The sequence below is a fragment of the Polyodon spathula genome, chromosome 12 (assembly GCF_017654505.1).
Source record: "Polyodon spathula isolate WHYD16114869_AA chromosome 12, ASM1765450v1, whole genome shotgun sequence".
NCBI lineage: Eukaryota > Metazoa > Chordata > Actinopteri > Acipenseriformes > Polyodontidae > Polyodon > Polyodon spathula.
This window is the reverse complement of record NC_054545.1, coordinates 36,895,548-36,919,971: the sequence shown is the minus strand read 5'-3', so window position 1 is coordinate 36,919,971 and position 24,424 is coordinate 36,895,548. Positions and strand designations below refer to the sequence as shown.

Sequence of the window (24,424 nt, the reverse complement as noted above, 5' to 3'; positions counted from 1 at the left end):
CGGTGTAATGTGCTGCAATGTGATGAGGAAGGTGTGACGCACCTCTCTCCCCAGCAGGTGTTTGAAAAGAGGCAGCGGCTGTGGGAGAAGGAGATCGAGGAGCTCAAGCGGCTCTACGCCACCAAGCTACGGCAGATCTCCCAGCAGGCCCAGCGCTCGCAGCGCACGCTGCAGCTGCAGCTGTACAAGGCGCAGCAGGAGAAGCACAGGCTGCAGGAGGACCTGGGTGCGCAGCGTCGGGAGTGTGAGGTGTTAAAGACTGTCGAACAGGGACAGGACAACCCCAGACTGGAGGAGACCAAGTGGGAGGTCAGTCTGCAGACACAAAGGGCTGGGGTGGGGGGTAGCTTGCATGCAAGGGAGAGGATCGAAATAAGCAGCTCAGAATATTATTGCTTTTTTTAGAAAGGTTTTTCTGTGCAACAGAAAAAAAACGGAGATCACAATAATGACTGTGGAATCTGTTTTTGAATTTCTGAGAACATACTTGATGGATAGGGACGTGCATATACTTTAGAGACTGCTTAGATTGTTAAACTTGTGCAGTACTTGCCTAGTAACCAATTCAATTTGGTTACAAACACATTATTCAAATATTGTCATTTTCGATAAGATATCTGCACCTGCACGCCCCCTTCTTTTGAGTTTGATTTATAAATTCCATGCTAATTCATTGCTGGCTGTACATTATTAAATAACTGACTAGCCTATGTTGCAAGAACTCTCTTTGCCACATAAATAAAAAGAGCTAAACTAGACTGGCTTGTGCGCGGTGCGGACCGTTTAAAGTTGAGACCTCCTTAGGAAGCACTGCGTCATTCATATGCACCTGCATTTCAAAGCCCATCCCCTATCGGTATCAATACATTGCTAGCTCTGTATAGCATACTATAGGTTCATGCTCTCTGCCCTCCCGTTTCAGGTGTGCCAGAAATCAGGCGAGATCTCCCTCCTGAAGCAGCAGCTGAGGGACTCGCAGGCAGAGGTGGCTCAGAAGCTGGGCGACATGTTCAGCCTGAAGACGCAGCTGAGAGAGACGAGGGTGGAAATGCGAAGCAAGGACAACGAGATCGAGCAGCTCCGAGACTCCCTGCGACGCACCCTGCAGGATGGAGAGCAGGACGGAGAGGGTGAGGGCAGGGAGGGGAGGGGGCAGCAGCAGGGCTCCACAGAGGAGAGGCTGAGGGCGGAGCTGCTCCTGGAGAGAAGACAGAATGAAGCCCAGACCTCCCTCTTCGAGTCGGAGCGACGCACCTGGCAGAAAGAGAAGGAGAAGGTGATCAGGTACCAGAAGGAGCTGCAGTTGGGCTACCTGGAGATGTACCACAAGAACCAAGCCTTGGAGAAGGAGCTGCAGGAGCTGCGAGGAGGAGGAGGAGGGGGGGAGAGCGGCAGCAGAAGCATAGGGACCAATGACCCACAGCAGCCCACAGGCCTGCCCTGGATAGAGAGGATTGAGTCCTCTGAAATATGACTGCGGACAGAGGAGAAAGGAGGGCCGGAAATAAATAATGAATGCAACAATCTGTGGGCAAAAGAAGCTAAAGCTAAAAGAACCCAGTGCTTGTGCGGTTGTTTGTTATTGGATGACGCGTCCTTCAATCCAGGAAGCTGCTGCAGAAGGTGCTGCTCTTGGGAGTCTGGGACTACAGGAAAATGAGACGTCAACACTGCAAGCTGTCTTGCAAAGTCTTTTCACTTTTGAAAGGGATTTTTTTTTTTTTTTTTTTTACATAACAATTAATCGACATCTCTGTGAGGGGAAAAAAAAATCTGAAATGTTACACATATAGTTTTTAATGTAATTGTTTTTTAATTATACTTTTTATTATTATTATTATTATTATTATTATTATTATTATTATTATTATTATTTCATTTTTTTATATTGGGAACAGTAACCCAGCATTGTAGTTTTCAGATGCAACACATTTTTTGTGTAGTTCTGCAAGTGCTTTTGAGTCGCTGTGATACATGAGCCCCCTCGGTCTGATTGGAGGATTGTGCTGATAAAAGGCGGGTCCTAATGCATGATTGACATCTAACTTGCATGCTCTCAGCAGTGTTTCCATCCAACCAGTCCCTTCGGCAGCTGATCAGAAACAAGGAGAACTCTGGAAATCAGCACATCAAGGGGCAGAACCTTGGAAACTTGTTGTGCAAGCTTTCAAACAATTCAGAGAACTAATCCATATTTCAGTGCAGTGCTGTATTGAAAACTCACTCCTCAGCCGCAGGACTACAGTATACTGCTGTGCCTTAGGCATGTGCAAGCTGATTCTGGTGTTTTCCAGTTCGTGTCCTTCTCTACCCCCCTGTCGTTGCCTGTGGTGTTGGTGCAATAAGATCTGATTCATGAGCAGACGTTTCTCGCGGCTTGTTAGTTATTAGGATATTGTTGATTGTTTACACACACGTACACAGAGACTCTGTTATTTAGTAACTTCCTAAGTTACAGACTCACCAGAGGCACAGGCGAAAAGAACCCAAACTTAAATGCATGTCCACTGTGCCTTTCTTTTCTTTAGAAACTTCCACTCCCGCATGTTCCGGGGTCACGCTAAGGTAACTGAACTTGGGCCTGGATGTAAATGCATGTCTTCACATTTGGTCCTTTACCAGTCGGAGCTTCCTGAATTTAAGGCACGCTATAAAAAGTGAATGAAAAGGGTAAACGGGCGAGTTGGGTCTGCTGCTGTAGGTCAAGCGCAGAGTTTAAAATGTACCTGTTTTTTACTTAAAGAACGGCTCACTAGATGTCCGAAACCTTTTCTCAGATAATACCAGACCCTGAAGGTCCAGACACTGAAGCCCAAGGAGAAGTCTGTGTATAATGTTCTAAATAAAGAGGCCTGTATGTACAGAACATAGACTGCCAGCACCGGTACTCTACTTTCCAGTAGAAAAGGGCCAGCCTGCACAATATTCTTCTCAACAGACCAGCGCCTTTGTTGTCAGCTGCTTGGAGTTTCCCCAGTGGAGGAAATGGGATAAAAAAAGACATGAATGGACTGTCTCCACCCTGGGATTATGAGACTGTGATGCTTGTAGTACTTTCCTGGTCCAGCAACGACCACTCCCTGTGCATAGATACTGGGTTGTGAGACATAGAATAAGGACAATGGACTACTTGTGTTACAGAAAATATAATAATAGTAATAATAATTAAAAAAGGAATATGAAGAAATCCTGTGTAAATTCTGTGATCCCCAATTCAAATCAAGTAATCTATGTGTGTATGTTAACAAATGGTAATGAGTACAGGAGACATGAGTTTGTTTCTGCCTTATCCGAATACATTTTCTGTTTGTTACCTGTGTGTGTCCCCCACCCGTGTGTGTTTTCTGTATATAGCGCAGCTTGTTCTGTGTTCTGCCCTTTTGGCCCTCGATTCCAGGAATTCTGCAGACTGATTGAATCATTATTGCCCCAGATTGGTCCTGGGAGGAGAAATAGAAGGAGACCACTGTCTGTAGTGACCACTGGCATTAGAAATCCTTATGGAACCCATTCTTGCAACCCTTCGTCGATTGCACCAGGGAGTCCAAATGGAAGCATTTTTGTAAAATGTACACAGTGGTGTGTGGCTTCAGTAGATATGCAACACCTTTGATAACAGGATTATAAATAGCTTTAGATCTGTTTTCAGTGCACAAGTAATTTACTGTGGCGTTGACATTCGTTTTTCAAGTTAGAAGCATGTCCTCTCACTCTCCTCCCCACAGCCAGGATCTGCCGGGAGCAGCAGTGCATTGTGGGAGGCTGACCACCCGGCTCCTTGCGAGATCAGCGCTCGGATTCCAAAGACATGCATTACATGACTGTGACAGTGAAAATCTACCAGCATTCCTTACACTGCAGTCTTCCGTTTCAACTCCAGCATTACATCCAAAGTGCATAAACAAGGCATTGTTTGAGCCCCCTCACACCCCTATACTGTACAGACAACCTGCAGATCAGTGTCAGAGCCGGTACTCACTGGCTTTAATCTGGTTGGGTGGGTGTCCTGCTTGTTATGCAGGTTCAAGAACAAAACATCTGACGATCCAGGCTTGGTTTAGCTTTTAATACGTTTTCTTAAATATGCTTGTATTTATTGTTCTGGGATTAGTACTGTAATGAAAAAAAAAAAAAAACCCTAGTTTTAATGTGTGACTAGCCAGACATTTAGAGGCCTTGGATCAGATATCTTTTCAGAATCTGTCAATTTTACATGTTTCCAGCTGTAGTATTTAACTTATAAAATGATAGCAATCACTACAGATGCTTATGAAATGATTGTTTGAGAATAACGTCCGACTTGTGGCAGCAGGGATAGGATATATAAGCATAGTTTAACTTCTGGCCATAGTTATATGTATCTATTGTATAATAAATATGTTTTTTAAGTTTTGGTAGGGTAACTTCTCAAACTCTATAGAGTTCACACAAACTTTGAAAATGTTCAAAACAATGTAATTAAAAAATTGTGACCAAAGGGTGTGTGTGTGTGTGTCTCTCTCTCTCTCTCTCTCTCTCTCTCTCTCTCTCTCTCTCTCTCTCTCTATCTCTATCTCTATCTCTATATATATATATATATGCTCCAAACAAGTTTTTTTTTTTCTAAGTTCCATGAGGTTTCTATTGAGTAATAACAGGTATGTGGGTTATTTTGCACACTCGTGCATGCGATGATTGGAGTTCAGAGGGCTGTTGTCCAGCTCCCTTATCCCACCGATTTTACAGACTGCGGGGTCAGAAGTCGTCGATACTGAGCTATATGAATGCGCTCTTTAGGGCTTGTGTTTGCATGTAAAGACGTTGCTATGTAACCCTTTAAGTCCTGAATTCTTTTTGGCGAGCTCAGGAATAAAGTTTGTTCGAGACATGTTATAAATTTGAATGGTGGAAAAAGAACATTTGCAAATGTAGTGGATAGTAAGTGGGTACCCGAGGATCACCGCTAGGGTCAAATTGGACGGAACCTGCCTTTCTAATGCTGCACTTGTGCTGGGTCTGAAGGGCTTGCTTAGCGCCCAGAATACAAGCTGCATTACAGTGTGTGTGGATCCACAGTACCTTGGAGAAGTGGTAGCTGCTTTGCATTCTGGCGCAGTGCTGCTGCCCATTGCTGGCACAGGTAGAGTGAGGTGAAGACGTCACCGCTCTGGGTTGTAAATCACTGCTGCCCTGCAAGACCTTGTCATAATAGGCACAGAAACCCCCTGGCATTTATGCACAGACACTGCAAAGCACTTCCCATGAAAGGTACATTTTGGACCACGTTCACAAAGTTTACTCATTATACAAAAGATAAATAACTGTTTGGTCTTACACAGTTTAAAATAAATATTTTGTGAGGTTCCTGTAGGAGCTACGTCATACACCTTAGAGCTTCGGTTTCTCACTAAAACATTACAGACTGCTGTAACATAAGAAGAAGCGGAAACCATTACAGTCACAGAACGAGCACACTGGGAATGCTCCTTACCCCGAAACAATGCTACACCGCCATCTCCTGTCCAAATAACGAAATTGCAGCCATTCTTTTCAGCACTGACTTTCTGAGGCAAAACAAATCTACAATGTTTCCATCATATTAATGAACTCGTTTGATACAAAATTATAATATAAAAAAAGAAAAAGGCTGGTGGCTATGAATAACTTTTCAGTAAAAGCAAGTTTTTTCTTCTGTCTGTGACCTCCACAAAGGAATAAATGGAGACCACTGGCATGTGAACTGAGCATGGGAGCTACTGTCACCTCTTACTAACTGCCGTTCTCAAACTATGACCTTCATTTCACAATAAGATTTTTTTTATATTTCGGTATCATCACTATGAAGGATCGCCGTCCCAACAGTCTCCTAATAAATTTTGACCCTGGCCGGTAGATTCATCTTGACGGTGTTGCCGGGGCACTGCAAGGTAAAACTAGTGCCTTCATCGGGTACTTCCAGAAACCTGGAATGGTTCAAACATTGTCACTATGGAGCTCTTAGTGGCTAATTAATAAAGTGTGTGTTGTTTTAGCTATACTATCTAGTGTACACTATAGTGTGTGCTTCTTTCCCCTTGACAAATTACGACACATTTACTGGCCTCCTCTGATGTTTGTAAAATTCTGCGACACATATAGTAGCAACGCTTTGCAGCTCAATTCATTTTGGAAAGACTTTGGCTACTATAATTGGTTCCAATCACGACTGTCCTCGCCACCTCTGTGTATGTCATTGGACTTAGAGGACATTTCATGGCAAAGGGTTTTGCCCTTTATGTTTGACCCTGAACCCATTGACTACCACATTGGACACCACTGGGCTAGAATTACAATTGGGAAATAACTGCTTCATAACATTTCCTTGCAAACTAGTATAAATGAAAGCCCAATGACACTGTTTCTTCCCACAGCAGATGGGCTAAGTGGCCAAGCGACATTATGTCACAGTGCATGTACTTGGAAAACCCCCCAACTGATCCTATTTCCATATTAAACAGATAAGGTACCTGATTTATAAAGCTGGATAATCTCTTCAGTGCAGCTGCAAACAAACATATGCATGCACAAGATAAAAATGAAGACATTATACAATGAAGATTATAGACAGCCAGGGAGGGTCATTGTTAAGGGGCGACATAGCCTAATGGTATTGCATTAACGCTACACTCTGCTAGACGGTTCAAATCGCTGGAGATAACAAGATAACACTGTCAGTGCTAGAAATGCATCTATGGCGCACCAGAGTTTTCTGTTCTGCAAGAAATGTGTTTATTTAATTTATTTACATCTGCAGAAGTAGCACCGGGTAGCAAATTGACTCCACGGGCACACACAAGTAATGTTGCCTGTATAAATCGGTATAATTATTTTATGCCGATTTATATTTGAATATTTTCACAGTAGGACAATGTCGATGTCTTGTTTATATCCCAGTAAAAAAATAAAAATAAATATAGGCTACCTTGTTTAAGTAAATAATAATAATAATAATAATAATAATAATAATAATAATAAATGCCTCACACAGCAGGGTCGTTTCCGTCCTGTCACGGTGCGGTCATTTCCATTTTCCCGAAAGAATGGGGGGAGCTTAAAGATCACAAGGAGGATTGTTAACCACGTATATTTATACCTGTTACCCAAATCATAGTCTCCGATTACATGTGACAAATTCACGATATACTGGTGGCTCGTTTCATTTTGTGTTTGTGCCTCAAACCATCCATTTCGGTATCAGTTGGTATCTTCTAGCGTGTCTGTTTGCTTTCTAAAGGGACTAAACCATGTTTACAAATATTGAGGGGGGGGGGGGGTCATTTATTACAGTAACAATCACCTTTTATTTCCTGAAAATGCATGTAATCACTTATACAGACAACTGAGGGGTCAAAGTAACAATTTCATATAATATTCGACCGGGGCTTCCTGTGAAATAAAGCGCAGGGCCTAAATTTAAGCGCTTATACTCACTTCCAGATAATGGGAACGACCAAAGTATGTCGCGATGTATATTTATACAGGAAGTGGTATTAACAGAGCAGCCGGTGGTGTAGTCTGTTCTGTGTCGTGACGGCAGGTATGTAAAAAAAATAATATATATAAAAAAGGTTTGTGGTGTTGTGTATTATTCATAAATGTAATGCTTGTGTTTATTGAGGAATTACATTGTGGGTTCTTGGCTGTCGTGTTAACTTTCGTCTCTAGTTAGTGTCCGCGTAACCGGTGTAATTCTGCAGTACTGGTCTTCTTGAGCTTGGCTGTGTGTATTGTTGTGCTGCCTCTGTCGATCGCACTTGGTCCTGTTCGTGTCCGTCGTTCGCGTTTCGTGTGCACTCGATTCATAATCGTACCGTGGTGTGTACAGCACAGGTGACACTGCTGCGGTGTTGTTTTGTTTACATGACGTACAGCAGTGGGTGTCTGTCTGCGTACAGTACTTTGAATGTAAATAGCATTCTAATGATGCGGTGGAAAATGTGCAAACTGGCAGTATTGCTGAGTCTTTTGGCATTAGCGAAGATTACTGTACACACCTCTCTAGCATACACCTAGCTCGGGGTGGTTGCATAAAAACCGACTGCTTTCACAGATTGCAGTTAGCACTGATCTTGGACTACCTACTGTAGTAATGTTATCTTAGGTAAGGTAGTCCAAGTGCTACCGTGGGTCTGTGAAACCAGCCCCTAAGTGATAAATTTAAGTATAGTACTTAAGGGTGCATTCTCCCTTAACTAGGGTATTGACTTAAATGTGTCAATTCAGTTTCTCAGAGGCTCCGTCCAGGAGTCAGTCTGTACAGTGTCTGAGGCTCAGTCTAACATGAGGAGTCAGTCATTACAGAGTCTCAGAGGCTTAGTCAAGGAGTCAGTCAGTACAGAGACTCAGAGGCTTAGTCCAGGAGTCAGTCAGTACAGAGTCTCAGAGGCTCAGTCCAGGAGTCAGTCAGTACGGTGTCTCAGAGGCTCAGTCCAGGAGTCAGTCAGTACGGTGTCTCAGAGGCTCAGTCCAGGAGTCAGTCAGTACGGTGTCTCAGAGGCTCAGTCCAGGAGTCAGTCAGTACGGTGTCTCAGAGGCTCAGTCCAGGAGTCAGTCAGTACGGTGTCTCAGAGGCTCAGTCCAGGAGTCAGTCAGTACGGTGTCTCAGAGGCTCAGTCCAGGAGTCAGTCAGTACGGTGTCTCAGAGGCTCAGTCCAGGAGTCAGTCAGTACGGTGTCTCAGAGGCTTCATCCAGGAGTCAGTCATTACAGAGTCTCGGAGGCTCAGTCCAGGAGTCAGTCAGTACAGAGTCTCGGAGGCTCAGTCCAGGAGTCAGTCAGTACAGAGTCTCGGAGGCTCAGTCCAGGAGTCAGTCAGTACAGAGTCTCAGAGGCTCAGTCCAGGAGTCAGTCAGTACAGAGTCTCGGAGGCTCAGTCCAGGAGTCAGTCAGTACAGAGTCTCGGAGGCTCAGTCCAGGAGTCAGTCAGTACGGTGTCTCGGAGGCTCAGTCCAGGAGTCAGTCAGTACGGTGTCTCAGAGGCTCTGTCCAGGAGTCAGTCATTACAGAGTCTCAGAGGCTCTGTCCAGGAGTCAGTCATTACAGAGTCTCAGAGGCTCTGTCCAGGAGTCAGTCAGTGCAGTGTCTTGGAGGCTCGGTCTAACATGAGGGGTCAGTCAGTACAGTGTCTCGGACGCTCAGTCTAACATGAGAGGTCAGTCATTACAGAGTCTCGGAGGCTCAGTCTAACATGAGGAGTCAGTCAGTAGTGTCTTGGAGATTCAGCCTCGCGCTGTGGTTTTCCTGCAGGTGCTGTGTGTGTGTAGCTGGTGCCGCAGTGATGGAGCAGTGTGCCTGTGTGGAGCGGGAGCTGGAAAAGGTCCTCCACAGGTTTGTGATGTACGGACACCTCTCGGAGGAAAGCCTGGACGAGCTGCTCCGATACGTGTCCGAGCTCCGAGGGCAGCTGGTCAACTCAGGTAGGATTACACGATCATATCATCACCTCTCTCACACAGTGCTGTAGAGCTGCAGGTATTTTAATTTGGTGTTTTGTCTTGAGGATCAATCTTTCTATAACACTGAACGATAGAGAGTTCTAAATGGTTTCTTTTATGTTTCTGTGTAAAAAAATAAATAAATAAATTCACCGGAACAAATTAATAATCTGGACCAAAAAAAATAAATATTAGCAGCCAAGGTGATTTTAAACTAATTCCAGTAATACAGTTTACTGTATGCTGTTGATTCACTGGCATTGTGAGTGTTTGCTTCAAATCAACAGGGCAAGCTCATTTCTGTGTGTGCTCTGATAGGTCTGAAAGATTCGGACTTGGACGGTCAGTTCTCCCAGGCGATGGGCCGCTGCTGTAAGAATATTAAGGATACAGTGCAGAGATTGGCTTCCAGCCACAAAGATATCCATGGCAGCGTTTCTAAAGTGGGGAAAGCCATTGACCGGGTAAGTGGCGTCCAGCAACTGATGCATACATGCCTACAGTGCAGTTCAAGGTGTGCACATATCGGACTGTAGCACGCAATTTACAAAACTGTAACTTTTGAAGAGGCAAGGGACCCATTTTTTATTTTTTTAAACCAGTGGTGAGAAAATATTCCATGCAGCAAGTGAAGGTGGTACTGGTTATCGTGAACGACGTGTTAAACACTGAATGAGTTTGACCCTAACGGCTGACATATGGGTTCTTCAGTGATACTCTTGGTTCCTGTATCTCCTGCTCAGCCTCTGCTGCTGCTGTGTGTTTTTATCAGAATTTCGACGCAGAGGTGAGTGCGGTGGTGGCAGAAAACATGTGGGAGTCCCGCGAGAGGCAGAAGTGCCTAAGTGAATCCATCGTGGAGCACTTGTACCGACAGGGCATGCTGAGTGTGGCTGAGGACCTGTGCCAGGTATGCCGTCAAATCATAAGCCTCCAAGAGTACACCAGCTGCTTTTTTTTGTTTAATTTTCTATTTTAGTATGTCTCTTCCTCAGACCTTGCCTCTGATTTATTAATATCTGTACAACTCTGTGGCTGTCCTCCATTCCAGGAGTCTGGGGTAGTCATTGATAGGAGTATGAAGCAGCCCTTTCTGGAACTGAACCGAATTTTAGAGGCTTTGAGAATGCAGGACCTCAGACCAGCCCTAGAGTGAGTTTCACAGCAATACTGCTGACAATTTAAAAAAAAAAAAAAAAAAAAAACCTCAAACATAAAATACCTTGGTGAAAGCCCTAACTGATTGCTGCGTGGTTTCTGCGTAGATGGGCGATTGCAAACAGGCAGCGTCTCTTGGACCTGAACAGCACCCTGGAGTTCAAGCTGCACCGGCTCTACTTCATCAGCCTGCTGAACGGGGGGATCGAGAACCAGGTGGAGGCTCTGCGATACGCACGCCACTTCCAGCCCTTCGCTGCACACCACCAGAGAGGTCAGGCCAGCCTGCCTACACGCAAACACACCTCTTCATATTTTTAGCTTCTCTCTTCTCAAGTGTCTTGTTGTTTTCTTTGCGAGCCCCATAGCTTGTCTGTAAGAGACTGTGGGTTGCTGTATTAATAAAGTATTCGCACGCAATCGAATGCATTGCAATCCTGTGCATTGACTGCATTGCTTAGGAAAGCAGCCTTGCACATGTGATTGCACTGCAGTGCCATTGCTGGAATGAGCCTGGCTTATGAATACAGTCTGTATGGCGCTTTGTCCAGTAACATGCACGGTACAGGAAGGAGTACACTTCACATTTGAGACGCTCTGCGATGATAACACATTCACTCGGGATCCAGTACAGTGCTGGTAATGCGTAGCTTATCTCCAGATATCCAGATTCTGATGGGCAGCCTGGTGTACCTGCGTCACGGCATTGAGAACTCGCCCTACCACAACCTGCTGGAGACCCAGCAGTGGACAGAGATCTGCAACATCTTCACCAGAGACGCCTGTGCGCTTCTGGGACTATCTGTAGAGTCGCCTCTTAGCGTCAGGTAAATGTGAACTTAGCCTCTGAGAGCTGTTTTTTGTTTGTGAACAATGCTCTGATGCTGTTTGCACTCTTTTTTTAAAACAATCTGTGGTGGTTGTTGTTGTTTTTCATTGTCTTTTTTTTTGTTTGTTTTAAGTCAGATTACGCAGTGGCAGTGTAGACTGCCGCATTCCCACAAGCCCTGAGCGTCTATATCTATCAACCGTGTACCTCCGTTAACAGGAAGAGAAGGTCTAACGTTATCTCGTGAACTGAAAGATACGAGCAGTGACTGATCTTGTCTTTGTTACTTTAACAGCGGCTTGTTTTCCTTAACATTTTATTGCTACGGAGGCTGCGGCAGGCACATAACTAGCCAGTGCTGCTCCAATGGGCTGGAGCCTCACTCCTGATGGTCTGTCCCTATTGAGCTGCTAATTTTGGTTTGTTCTCAAAAGTTTTGCTTCAGGTTGCATGGCGCTGCCTGTCCTGATGAACATCAAGCAGGTGATTGAGCAGAGACAATGCACCGGAGTCTGGACACACAAAGATGAGCTTCCGGTAAAAGCAAATCCCAGGTTTTAATTGTGTGATGTTTCTGTGTCCCAGACCCAGTTTAACAATGGTACATCGCTGGACTACAGGGGAGTTGGGTTTGAGATTTGGAATGGTATATGGGCTTGTTCTTATACAAGAAAGTATTATAAAAGTAAAAAATGTGAAATGTTAGATGTCCAGTAATTCGATGTATGTCTATATTGGTTTTAGATTATACTGGCAAAAAATTATATATATATATATATGTTTGTTTGTGAAGTCATGTGATCATTCACATTGAGTAAATGACAAGGAGCTAGTCAGTCATTATGGTTCATGTTGACCAGGCGTTCTATGTGAATTTCAGAAGTTGTTGACAGAAAATTAGCAAGTGGGCACACAGTAGCTACAAAACAGCAGGAAACATTTGTAAGCCAACTTGGAACCATTTAAAACTGATTTAAACGTTTAATAATACGACTGATATTTATTTGTCAGGCAAATTGCATTGTTGTTTAAAGCTTACTTTTAAATGTCTTGGCAGTAATTTGTTTGAATAGCAGCGTTTTTTGTGGTTTGTTTGCAGATCGAGGTCGACCTTGGTAAGAAGTGCTGGTATCACTCTGTGTTCGCGTGCCCCATTCTCCGCCAGCAGACCTCCGAGACCAACCCCCCCATGAAACTGCTGTGCGGACACGTCATCTCCCGCGATGCCCTCAACAAACTCATGAGCGCCGGAAAGTGAGGGCACTCTTTGAAACAGCAGCATTAACGGGCCCCTGATTGTTTCTCATGATAATAATCATCACCTATTTATTTTAATTTGTTTCCCAGAAAATGTGTTTTAAAGGAAATTCTCAAATCTGTGGAATTCTGTTTGCTTACATACAAACATATTATTGCTATTATTATTATTAGTAGTAGTAGTAGACGCGTTTAGATGTGTCAAGTTCTTAAGCATTATTAATATTTTTATTCTGTTTTGCATTGCCAGTATTCAATGCATGCAGCTACAGTGATCATTCTTTTCCTCTTCTCTCTGCAGGTTGAAATGCCCATACTGCCCAATGGAGCAGAACCCTTCGGACGCTAAGCGAATCATCTTTTGAAGACACAGGGTGGCGAAGTAAGAGAGGATTCAGGTTGTAATTTACTGGAGATTCAGGGCCCACCTTTGCCGGCACAAGTGTTGCCTTTTGCAGCGGTCAGAGGCCGTGCCTTGAGAGTGACCTGCACCTTCCTGTCTCCTAGATCGAATTAGTTTTAAGAGTTAGTGTTGTATGCTAGGGTTGAACCAATAGACAGAGTTTGATGTAATGCATTAATCAATATATTAATCGGTGTAAAAACATTGAAAGAAGTATAAGCGTTCAAGCTGTACTTTCTGTATTTCAGGGAAAATAAAAACGAAATCGCCGTTGCTTTGTCAGGTACCCTTGTATGTAAAACCTAGCTGTTCTAACATAAACCACTCGCTTCTTAAACTGGTCTGAATGTTCCATCTCCCCCATTGTTTTATTGAGATTGGCATAAAGAAATTTGGAGAGGCACGTGTGCCTAATAATTCTGGTGGTCACTGCACATAGAAGGGTGTCCATCACTGAACCACATAGAAGGGGCGGCTCATTTTAGACAGACTGCAAGTCATTAAGCTGTCAAATAGTGCAGTTCTGTGTTGGCACCAGATCTGTGTATTCTATTAACGGCACAGTTGTTTGCCATGTTTCGACAGATCATTCAAAAGTCTCACAAACAAGAAGGCATCAAACACCCGAAAACCGCTGTGTGTTTCACCGTTTGATTTTGTTCTTGGGATAACTTGTAGTGTTCATGTATTTTCCAGCAAGTTAGGTATTGGTATGAAATAAAACTAAAGTTTTAAAGGTTTGATTCTATCATTATTATACAAGCAAATATTTAAAGTTTAAAAATAAAAAAAAAATAAAAAGTTAGATGTCCAGTAATTTTAATTGCAGTCTCCAGTTTGTTATAGATTATAGTTGTAAAAAAATAATTTAAAAAAAAATTATCAAATTCACATTCAGTAGAGGACAAGGAGCCAGTCAATCTTCATATGAATGTTGTTTTTCACTTGCAGTCCATTCTGTTGTTCTTTGACTGGCACAGTGAGAAGTTATGCCACATGGTTATGCTGTATTACCTCCATTGTTATTTGCATGGACATGCCGTGGTATTTACACGTGTATTTCAGCACTGTGGTGTACAATCTTCCACGCAGTGGCAGCGGCTCATGCTATTCCTGGGGGTGAATTGCAAAACAAATCGTTGATGCTCCATGCACTTTACAATAGAAGGGTCACTGTTCTTTATGAATTAGACTTCTGGGACTATATTCTCTGTATGTTTTGATCTTGGCAAAATAGTTTTTTTTTTTTCTGTAAATCATCTGCATTTTAATATTATTACCCCAATAAACATCTACATATGTGCTTTATAAACGCATACAATGGAAAAAAATTGAACAATTCTTTCATGCTTGACAGGCAGTCAATCTCTTCTTGCCTCACAAGCTGTTATGACAATAGCTGTTGTATGCTGGTGCAATGGGGTTGCTCAGCATCATGTAGGTTTGCATGTGTCTGTCACTATTGCATTCTTAATATCCAGACTTATTGGCATAGTAAACAATCTCTGACTCCATCTTCTACAGTGCCACCCACAGGTTTTCAAGGACCAGTGTGCAGTTTGTGGACAGAGAGGACTCCGGTGGTAGATTGGTTAAGGATGCTCATATTTAATGTGTGATTTCTATGTATAATAATGGTAGTATGTAAGCTGCTGTTTTTCACTTGCCACCACTGTTTACATGCATGTTTCAGACATGACCACAGTCATGATGTGCATTGTTCTTTGTGGGCTGTAGAAAGATATCCCTGCTGTTCCAAGTGTAAGCACATATTCCAGCTTAATAAGAGGCAACTAGAAAAGCATGGGTCTCACAACCGCATTGGAGTGGGTGTGTGTTTCCCTTGTTTGTCTAGTCTTTGGTTTTGCTGCTTGCTATATTTAAGTGTTGCAAAATATAAGCAGCCTAATGTAACCAAAGCCTTTTGTGTGTGTTTCTGCTATCTCTGTAGTCGCTGTAAAGCAAGACGCTCCATGCAGTCAACACTTGCCTTTGTGCTGTCACTTCGTGCCACCTGGGCTGAAAAGACAGAAACCTGTTAAGGTTCGGAGCTTTGCAAAGACAGTCTACGGGCATTTTATTCCTGAGCATTAATATGTAGCAACTGTGCATTATAGGACAAAAATTAGCTTTTTTTCTGGTTATGTTTGTTAGTGCAATTTTTATTGTAAATAGTTATCCTTTAATAGTGTGTTTCATATTATACATGCATCTAAAATACAAATAAAACACAAATCTTTCTACTCTATCCCTCCTCTGACGTTTGATTATTTTGAAGCTTTTAAAATCTAATCATCATTTTACTCTGCTCACCACAAAGTTCCCTGTAGTAGGTTTTTTTTTTTTTAGTAGTCACCAATTATTTTGTGTATTTCCTCCCAATTTAAAAATTGTCTTGTAGTATTTTTAAGCTCTTCCCTAGACTAATGGTGGGTATATTTAACAGCTTGTGTGATAAAATATGTGATATGGGCCATGCTGGTAAATCCTAGATTAGAATAGCTAGCTACCTGATCTGATGCCAAATATTCCATTAACTCAACCAAGGGAAATGCTATACCAAGTCATACAAATAAGGCCATTGCTTGCACCCTGACTTCAGTTTTCTTCAATGAGGAAGTGGAGGGGAAAAAATGAGATTGGCACAAATGAAACATATTGGATTTGCTTTTTTTTGAACTGCTGTATTAAGCCATAGTAGGTCAGCTCACTTTTAACAGTGAGACTTTCTCATTTCTCAGGACTGTATAGCAGTCTATATATTAGATTTTTCTTTTTTAGGTCTGGAGTAGCAGCTGTGTGTGTGTGTGTGTGTGTGTATATATATGTATATATATATTCTGGATGTAAAGCAATGACAGTTCGTTAATTAATTAATGAATTGATGTTTAAATTATACTTATTTTCAGATTCTTTCTTGGTCCAGCACCAGCAATACCCAGCAGATAGAGAAACTTGCACCGATGGTACATTCGAATCCTTATGTAGCATTCGGCTACTGTCCTAATTAGACGGAAAACATGGTTGCTGTCCGGTGTGGAGTCAAACGTGCTCCTGCAGTGTTGGAAAGACTGTCTTCTCTCCCACGTCATACAGCACAACTCTGCCTATTGCACTGACAATTATAGGGGCCTGTGGCAGATCACTCCCTCGGGTTGTGTACAGAAATCGGTTGAAGTGTGTTTCGGCAGCTTGGCACACAATAATAACGCCGTCTGATACCCCAATCCAGCCTTTCGGTGGCAAGCATTTCTGCAATGAACTGTCCAGAGTGTCAGTGGTCAAGGCAGAGAGGCACTCATTGCACTGTGTGCGTTTCGGGACCATTTTTACTACGTGATCAGCCAGGGACGCGATAGCTCTCCCTGCCTAAGATGAAAAAGAAACTGTCGGGTATCTCGGCAATGCCTTGATCGCTGTGTATTGGTGGCATCTCTTCCAGATTGTAGCGGCGTGAGCGCGACCTGTCCAGCATGTCCGCCGATCCTTCATGAATAATATAAGAGTCGCCAAAAAAGGAATTAAGTATTGAGCCGCTTCGTGCTCTCCGCAGTTCTCAGCCAGCCTCCGTGTGTCATGAAGTTGCAGCAGTCTCTTATACGCTGCCACAAATTCCCTAGCCGACGGATTGTAATTATTCTAGAAGCTTTGAATCCGTACTGCATTGAAGAAGAGCTCAAGGTTATCCTGGCTGAACATGAACATCAGAAGGTGTTTCAAAGGGGGGCGGGTGGATTTCAACTTTAAAATGTAATTCTGAGCTTTATAGAGGAAGGGTTTCAACAGAGCCTCATTGGCTAAGCGCATGGGTGCTTTTAAGTTTTTGGCCAGGGGGTTTCTGAAGAGAGCGTCGAACCTGCGTATGGACTGGACTGTGGCCTCGCACCCCTGGAACTGCGGTAGTTTTAAGTCCACGCAGCTGAACTCCAGGCTGTCCGCAATCCTTGCTCTGATCATTTCAGAAACCATCTTGGGGATGGGCGTTGCTGGCAGTTTGTATGCAGCTGGCAAGCCCTCCTCCTGCAGCTTGTGGAGCTCCTCAATATACGTCCATTTGATGCGTTTTCCATCTCCATTCAGAAGTGTTCCCTCCATGGCCAGCGTGACTGGAGGGAATGGCATACACGCATTCATTAAACTAAATGTTTTAAACTTCCTTTAATAAAAACATCAAAACAATCGGTGATCTGAGAAAAATAGTACATGACGCCAAAGACATTATTACAGGTAAACTCGTATTCTTAACATTACCAGCAAAGGTACAGCACAAGAATAATCCTTTCCCCGTTCGAGTGTCGCGCTTGACTTACAAACCAATCAATTTTCGCCGGGATCAGGGGTCACAAATCGATACATTTATACCCGCAGACCGCTTATGCAAAATCTTAGGTCATAGTTGGGACACTGTTTTGCTTCGCTTGGGGTTTTTAAAGGGATCTATTTACGTTTCCAAGGAAACGCATTTTTCCTGTAAATGCCAGTCATTATCAACGTTCTGTTACACTAAACTACGCCCCTCCTCTTCCTCTCTACCCCGAGCCTTGAATATTTTAGTTCCCCTTTCTGTTGTGGAGAGAGATACTAATATCGTATCAGCATTAACTACAAGGAACCTACCCTTAACTGTGCGTTTCGTGTCTATTGAAGCTAGCATTGGTCGTGATCGTAAGTCGTGTGTTTTGGGGGATTTCTGAAAGCAGGATATTTAACCTCTGTTGGTGCTGCCTGAATGAAGCTGTGCGCAGACTGTTTACTGAAGTCTCGGGCTGGGATTGTGAAAGAAAACAAAAACACTGACATTTTACAGCAGTCCAATCTCTGTATTAAAAATTAAATGCCATTAACACTGCAAACAATGGACACACCAAGCATCCGTTTTTAAGACCAGTACGGTTATTTGTACATTCGTTTCGTGTTGTGTGGTTTACTTTCACAATGAAGATGTGATTGGCTAATCATAAATAGCTTTGGATATCGTTAACAATTGAATAGGTGTGTTGTTCTCTTGAATCGTTTTTATATACGCATTTGTTATGGCTTGAATTGTATTTGTTGGTATTGTAAAGTTTCTATTCGAGCTGGGGGAGGTTGACTGATCAGAACTTAAAATGACAGTTGAGTGATTCAGAAGAACAACACATAGATGTATTTAATAGACATCTGAGGAATTCAGTTGACTTGTATTTGTGTTGCTGATTTGGTAGCTTGAATGCTGTTTTTTGTATTTTATTATTTTTGTTTGCTTGTTTAGAACAACACACGTGTACGTGTTCTTTAATTGATTCATGTTGTGTTTTTTTTTAATGAAGTATAATATGTGCAAGACCGTGTAATTTGCATAGCTGACGCAGCAAGTGCATATGTGTCACGTGCTAGTTTCGTTTTGAGTGTGAAATGTGTATTTTATCAGATCGTATCAAGGTAGGGGTGTGAACGTGAGCGTTTTCAGTGATTTGAGAATGCTGCTAAATACTGTGTGCGCATATATAGTGTGGTAATTTGAAAGGTATAGATAAAGCCCCATTCTGTAAATACCCCTCTCCCAGTATCTCCAGAACCTCTACATCAGGGGTCTCCAACCCTGGTCCTGGAAAACGCCTATCCAGCCGCTTTTATAGGTGTCTTTACATCGTCAGTGACTAAAGATCTTGAACACCTGTTAATATTGACTAATTAAGCCAATAATTGGTTCAATTAAGTAACAGATTGGTTGAAACGAAAACCAGCAGCCACAGTAGATCTCCAGGACCAGGGTTGGAGACCCCTGCTCTACATGATAAAGTAACCAGATTGTTCCATTTGTTCCCCAGGGTGTTCTGTGAACAACACCCAGGCTCTACCTGTGCTGCTATGCCTCTGGTTCAGGGTCAGTACAGCTGTAAACACAGATACCTTGTAATGTTATTGAGTGCATTTACACAGGGATTGTATTACTTAACACATTTCCTAAATGTGTATCCTCACTTTCAAAAATAAAACCAAGAAATACAGTTTTATGAGGTTTTCAGATTTTAATAAAGTGTAAAAAATACTATGCTTTATGTAGCTTGATCTGTGTCTCTGATTAACTTTAGTCTGTGGTTGATAAATTGAGATTTGATTGATTTTTCTGACAGGCAGCAGCTGCCTTCCTGATCTGGAATGTCAAGAGCCATGTTCCTGTATGGAGATTGGGTTTCATTAGTTTAATACATTGTTTCCCCCGTTATAATACCCTTTATACTTCAAAAACCAGTTATAAGTCTTCATGGTTGTGACTTCTGTTTGCTCCAAAATACCTTTCCACTCACTAGCACTTTCACTGTCATTATAGTGTGGAACACAAATAGCACAGTCTCATAACTCTGGCTCCTCACTGGATCATTATAAAGGGGGAGCACTGTACTGTTTAAGACCTGATAAAGACAAATACAAAGCCCTTGCTTTCTCTCCCCAGAAAGAGCTCTGGATTAAGAAGGACCCCCTCCCTTAAGGAAGTCACCCCAAGCCCCCTCCTCTTCTCCTGGCCCCCAGAATGAGTGGCCAGCGCGTGGATGCCAAGGTGGTGATGCTGGGTAAAGAGTATGTGGGCAAGACCAGCCTGGTGGAGAGATATGTCCACAACCGCTTCCTCGTGGGGCCCTACCAGAACGTGAGTGCCCTCTACGCTGTTCTTTCTCATTTGTGATTAGCCTTCTCAGTCTGGAGCTCTGGTGGATAACTGTCCTGTAAACTCTGCTGTAAACTCCGGGCACATTGTAGCACTGCTGAGTCAGCTGCTAGAGCTTGCTTGTTTTCTCTTGCAGACTATCGGGGCAGCATTCATTGCCAAACCAATCCAAGTAGGAGAGAGAGTGGTGACCCTGGGGATCTGGGTAAGTGGCACCCTGGGAACCCTGTGCTTCAGCTGTTTGTACAATTTTAGATGTTGTATCAGAGACCAGGCTCCCTTTGCAATGGAAACTCAGGGGTGAAAGTGTTCAGTGTTTATACAGCACTGGTGCGCTGAACACTGTACTGTCAGCAGTAACATTTGTGTATTTATGTTGATGTTATTTTACCTAATTTGCTTTTACTACTTTTACATTCACTACTCTGGCAGCAAACCAGTATGGGATTGTTGTTAAGAAGTACTTGGAAAGATATTCTGTGAAAAATTCAATATAGATATTAGGTATATTCTTTGAGTGTGTACATCTATCATCTAAGCAGTGGTGTTCTGGTTCTTCTCAAACCCCTCTACACGGCATGTTGGCTTCAGAATACCACCTCCAGGAACTTCTGTATTAACCTTGCATCTCTCTGTGCTCTCCCAGGACACGGCTGGATCAGAGCGATACGAGGCCATGAGCCGGATCTACTACCGAGGAGCCAAAGCAGCCATTGTGTGCTACGGTACAGGCTTTCATCTGGTCCCATCCGGCACAGTTCAGACCCGGGTGCTCTATGTGGGGCCCCGTTCAGGGAAGAGGCACGGGCCCCAATATGGGAGGCTCTCTCCAGCTTGCTGTTAGTGCTATGACAGCAGGGCAGTTGGATTCGTTTTCCAGAGATGAGACTGCTATTGCATAGCAGTTTGATCTATTCCTGGTTTTACTGTGCATTCAATAAGACACACCTCAGCTTGTTACCTATACACTGTGGCTAATCAAGCTTCTAATAAAACCTGGAATGGGTGACACTGCTATGTAATAGGAGTCTTATTTCCATCCCTAAGTTTTCCCCCTGTGCTGAAGGTGGCTCATTATTTAGCAAGTGGAGCAGGAGATACTCGTGAGTATAGCGGACAGGAGCTGGTAACAGTTGGTTCCGAGTGAGTTTCCTTATTGCCTTCCTCCAAGAGGACGTCCTTGATAATAGCTGGAATAGCCATGCTCTACAATACACGGTTAGGTATCCAGGAAGGCTAGCAACTGGGTAGTTAACTTGACCACTACCTGTTGTCTTGCAAAACCTTTAATTCCCATGTCTCTCCACCAGGTGGCAGCTGTGATAGTTTATTTTAAAAACAATTTGGCTGGAGCACTCAAGAGGTGTGAGTTGAGGAAAGCAATTCCCTGAAAGCCCACCTAAACCCACAGCATCACAACATCAATAACACTTTTTTCTTTTCTTTGCTGCTTTAGATCTGACCGACAGTAGCAGTTTTCAGAGGGTCCAGTTCTGGGTGAAGGAATTGCAGAGCTGTGAAGAGGTGAGTGTGTTAACCAGCACTGTCCAATGAGTTCATTGCCATTGGTGATAGGTGTTTATCTACTCGTTGCCATGTCTGTGATTCTGCAAACATACAAGTCTATTTGACTTAGTTATGAAGTGGTTCTTATACTTCAGATTGTGTAGCTTTAGCAGTTTGATGCTGTGTTAGATGTGTTTTAACAGCCCTGTTCTTCCGTTATAGCTTTAGCAGGGTTCGGTGCCATGCTGCTAGAAGTAGAAAAAACAGTGTCCAGATCACCAAATCCACATGTCCATGGCCCCACACCACCTATCAGTGTGCCCAGAGAAATGAAATTTACATGGTGTGTGGACAGGGCACTCCTGAGGTTCAACACTGTTCCCCAGCTCCAGATACAAAGCAAAGCCAAAACACAGTCCTGTGCATCTTCTCATTAGTATTGAAATTGTTGATTTTTTCAGCACTGCAGAATCTACTTGTGTGGCACCAAGAGCGACCTCATTGGGAACGACCGCAGCACGAGGAAGGTGGATTTCCACGATGTCCAGGACTACGCTGACGGTACTGACCAGCCAACAACAACCAATCATTGAGGCAGGCGGGAGAATTCTGAGAAAACACAGTGAAGGGTTACAGTTCAGGTTCCACTCCTGGTTTCACTAGTTCAGGTGACACACCTGAGCTTGTTACCTGTACACTGTCGCTAATCAAGCTGGTACTAAAACTGCTGTGCCCTTCACTGATTCTGTATTTATTCTGCAGAACATCTTTAATTAAGGAGTAAACCTTGTTTGGATCCATCATCTAGATGTGTATCGGAGGTGACTGTCTTTGGGGGTGGTGTTCTATACAAACATGCATGTATGCTCTCTCTTCGTGATTGTATTGAAAACTAGCTGGGACCACGTTCTTCTCTTTGTGATTGTATTGAAAAGTAGTGTGACTGTGCTGTTCCTGTCTGATTATATTGAAAACCAGCTGTGACCGTGCTGTTCCTGTCTCTGTGATTGTATTGAAAACCAGCTGTGACCGTGCTGTTCCTGTCTCTGTGATTGTATTGAAAACTAGCTGTGACCGTGCTGTTCCTCTGTCTCTTCTCTCCCGCAGAGATAAAAGCTCAGCTGTTTGAAACGTCAAGTAAAGAGGGTCAGAATATAGGTGAGTGATGCCTTTGTATTCCTATGAGGTTTATTCTGCAGGAGTGCCATTGGCCATTTCTCTCTAGTGGCTCTTCTAAACACTGAAGCACATTGCTACAGTATTACAGTACCTGCTAAGGGTATGTTACTCTGAGGGTCAGGGTGACCCATTCGGCTGCTGGTCAGGTTGCGGGGCTGGGAAGGACTTACCTTTTTTACCCCTGTCCCTTGTCCTTTTCAGATGAGCTGTTCCAGAAAGTAGCTGAGGATTATCACAACAGCACCGCCTTCCAACTGATGACAGGTAAGGAGGACAGGGGGTTCCTCCCTGTACACTGTGATACATGGGCTGTGTGTTTATACATATGCCTTCTGTAAGAGAATACCACTAAGCATGCCCCACACCCTCGCTTCTAGTAAAGGAATTGTGTTGGAATTTGGTGCTGTCAGAGTGCTGGGCTACGGGCTGCATGGAAACGCACTGAATCTCTCCTTCTCCTGTTTGCAGAGGAGGAGGGGGTCGACCTGGGACAGAAGAAGAACTCCTATTTCTATTCCTGCTGCCACTGATCCGGGACCAGGGCATACTGGGGGAGGGGGAGGGGTCCGCATCCCTTCCGAAAACATTTGTTGCTTTTAAAAAAGAAAAAAAAAAAAAACATCAATTTAAGTCATTTTTCAATGAGGCAGAATCCACAGCAAGCCCTGGGTGTGGTTCCCTTGTGTCTTTCAGACAGTAAGCCAATAAGAAGCGGGATTCTGTTTGGAGCCAGCGAAGGACTGAAATGCTGGCCCGTAATTGGCTTCCTGTTGCAGTGAAGCTGTTGTGTTTGGTTTTATCTGGAGCAACTACCTTGTAATAATCACCTCTTTGTAGATAAGCAAGCCTAGTTATGTAAATACATTGTGACTATTTCATTCAATTTGTTGTGCTTGCTAACCCTGGCTGGACCTCTAACTGGACTGCTGCAGGCGGTTCGTGCACTGCTAACCTCAAGAATCTTACCTTGCAATAGGTTTATTTATTTCTCTCATTGCACTGTATAGCCTAAAGTAGGAATTTAAGATACATGCTTATTGCATTTTGACAGTGTTGAGAAAGCAAGTCAGGGGGTTACAGCATGTACTCCCTAAACATTATTTAATTTTTTTAGCAACATTTATCTAGTTTTCTGAATTCTAGTTTATCAACCTACTGTACAAAAAAAACCAAAAACACCCCTACATATTGTAGCATGATGTGGCGAGGTGGGAGTTCTCAATGGTATTGTACCTTACTACAGTGAACAAAAAAAGCTATGCAGTGAGGGATGTTGTTTCCAGTTTTATAAAGAAGTCTGATTATTTACAGAGTGCCTAAATGCAGCATACAAAGCATGTAGGTTATATTCTGTCTATTTATTCAGGGTGATTTCAAACAAAAGCACAGTGCAGCTGAGAAATATGAAGCTGACAAAAGCTACTCCTGCAGCACAAAGCTGGAGGCGTCTGCGCTGCAGATAGTATTTATTGGAAAACTCACCTGTGTCCATCTAGTGCTAAATATCAAAGCACTTGGACAGCCTTAAGAAGCAGCTTCTCTCTCTGTGACTGGCAGTGTTCCTGAAAGATTTCTCCACGGTGGTCTGAGTAGCAGGACAATAAGCTTTCCTTGTGATGAATGGGGTCCACGTTGAGTGGACACACATTGGCTAAAGAGAGCACCTGTGATCCATGCTCATTTATCTGCTGAGTGGTTGATTTTGGTCTGTACTTCTTTACTAGTGTTTCCACAGCAGCAGTGTTGTGCCTGTACTGTTTCACCCTGAACACATCTGCCTCGCTGTGCTTTGACAGTGGCAGCGATTGTTCTGTTTTAAATCAGTACAAATAAAACCAATAAATGTTTTTTTAAGACATGGTTAAAAACTGAAAAATAGGATGCTTTGGTTTCAACTGTAGCAGGATATAGATGCAGATGCCTTAACTTTTTTTTTTTCTTTTAAATTGGTTTAATTTCATGTTATGTCTTATTAAACAGCTGTGGATTCAA

At 43.2% G+C, this 24,424-nt stretch overlaps 3 protein-coding genes across 17 annotated transcripts in view; all 3 read left to right on the top strand.

The window, feature by feature from the left end:
* Positions 1–1,779, top strand: part of LOC121324256 (NEDD4-binding protein 3-A-like) — a 29,501-nt gene extending 27,722 nt beyond the window's left edge. For 6 of the 8 annotated variants that reach the window (XM_041265937.1, XM_041265935.1, XM_041265940.1 and 3 more), the window contains 2 exons: positions 55–309; positions 923–1,779. In XM_041265937.1, coding sequence (XP_041121871.1) covers positions 55–309; positions 923–1,474 — 807 coding nt within the window. In that variant the 3' untranslated portion in view covers positions 1,475–1,779. The remainder of the gene's footprint in view (positions 1–54; positions 310–922) is intronic. The other 2 variants (XM_041265942.1, XM_041265943.1) reach the window with 1 other exon arrangement.
* Positions 1,780–7,479: 5,700 nt separating this feature from the next.
* On the top strand, positions 7,480–15,346 carry LOC121324190 (E3 ubiquitin-protein transferase RMND5B-like). 3 transcript variants are annotated; one of them, XM_041265756.1, is made up of 11 exons: positions 7,480–7,555; positions 9,264–9,433; positions 9,770–9,915; positions 10,224–10,361; positions 10,503–10,603; positions 10,717–10,883; positions 11,271–11,436; positions 11,873–11,975; positions 12,538–12,692; positions 12,997–13,077; positions 15,050–15,346. In XM_041265756.1, exons 2-10 carry the CDS (start codon positions 9,295–9,297, stop codon positions 13,058–13,060), a joined length of 1,179 nt encoding a protein of 392 aa, XP_041121690.1. In that variant the 5' UTR covers positions 7,480–7,555; positions 9,264–9,294; the 3' UTR covers positions 13,061–13,077; positions 15,050–15,346. The 3 variants fall into 3 exon arrangements, with proteins under 3 accessions (XP_041121690.1, XP_041121689.1, XP_041121688.1); XM_041265755.1 differs by having other exon boundaries at positions 14,623–15,346; XM_041265754.1 differs by having other exon boundaries at positions 12,997–15,346.
* A 1,896-nt stretch (positions 15,347–17,242) lies between these two features.
* LOC121324191 (ras-related protein Rab-24-like) lies at positions 17,243–24,424 on the top strand. 6 transcript variants are annotated; one of them, XM_041265760.1, is made up of 10 exons: positions 17,607–17,723; positions 18,909–18,964; positions 19,535–19,729; positions 19,884–19,952; positions 20,394–20,472; positions 21,204–21,271; positions 21,715–21,814; positions 22,361–22,411; positions 22,634–22,696; positions 22,901–24,424. In XM_041265760.1, exons 3-10 carry the CDS (start codon positions 19,613–19,615, stop codon positions 22,960–22,962), a joined length of 609 nt encoding a protein of 202 aa, XP_041121694.1. In that variant the 5' UTR covers positions 17,607–17,723; positions 18,909–18,964; positions 19,535–19,612; the 3' UTR covers positions 22,963–24,424. The 6 variants fall into 6 exon arrangements, with proteins under 6 accessions (XP_041121697.1, XP_041121694.1, XP_041121693.1 ...); XM_041265759.1 differs by having other exon boundaries at positions 17,607–17,763; XM_041265761.1 differs by lacking the exon at positions 17,607–17,723 and adding an exon at positions 17,770–17,985.

Excerpts from the sequence above, each read along its gene's own strand:
- LOC121324191 (XM_041265763.1), top strand. The coding sequence starts at position 19,613 with ATGAGTGGCCAGCGCGTGGATGCCAAGGTGGTGATGCTGGGTAAAGAG. Across the intron at positions 21,272-21,714 it reads AATTGCAGAGCTGTGAAGAG|CACTGCAGAATCTACTTGTG; the intron begins GTGAGTGTGTTA and ends TGATTTTTTCAG. Across the intron at positions 22,697-22,900 it reads CGCCTTCCAACTGATGACAG|AGGAGGAGGGGGTCGACCTG; the intron begins GTAAGGAGGACA and ends TCCTGTTTGCAG.
- LOC121324190 (XM_041265756.1), top strand. The coding sequence starts at position 9,295 with ATGGAGCAGTGTGCCTGTGTGGAGCGGGAGCTGGAAAAGGTCCTCCAC. Across the intron at positions 9,916-10,223 it reads TGGGGAAAGCCATTGACCGG|AATTTCGACGCAGAGGTGAG; the intron begins GTAAGTGGCGTC and ends TGTTTTTATCAG. Across the intron at positions 11,437-11,872 it reads GAGTCGCCTCTTAGCGTCAG|TTTTGCTTCAGGTTGCATGG; the intron begins GTAAATGTGAAC and ends TGTTCTCAAAAG.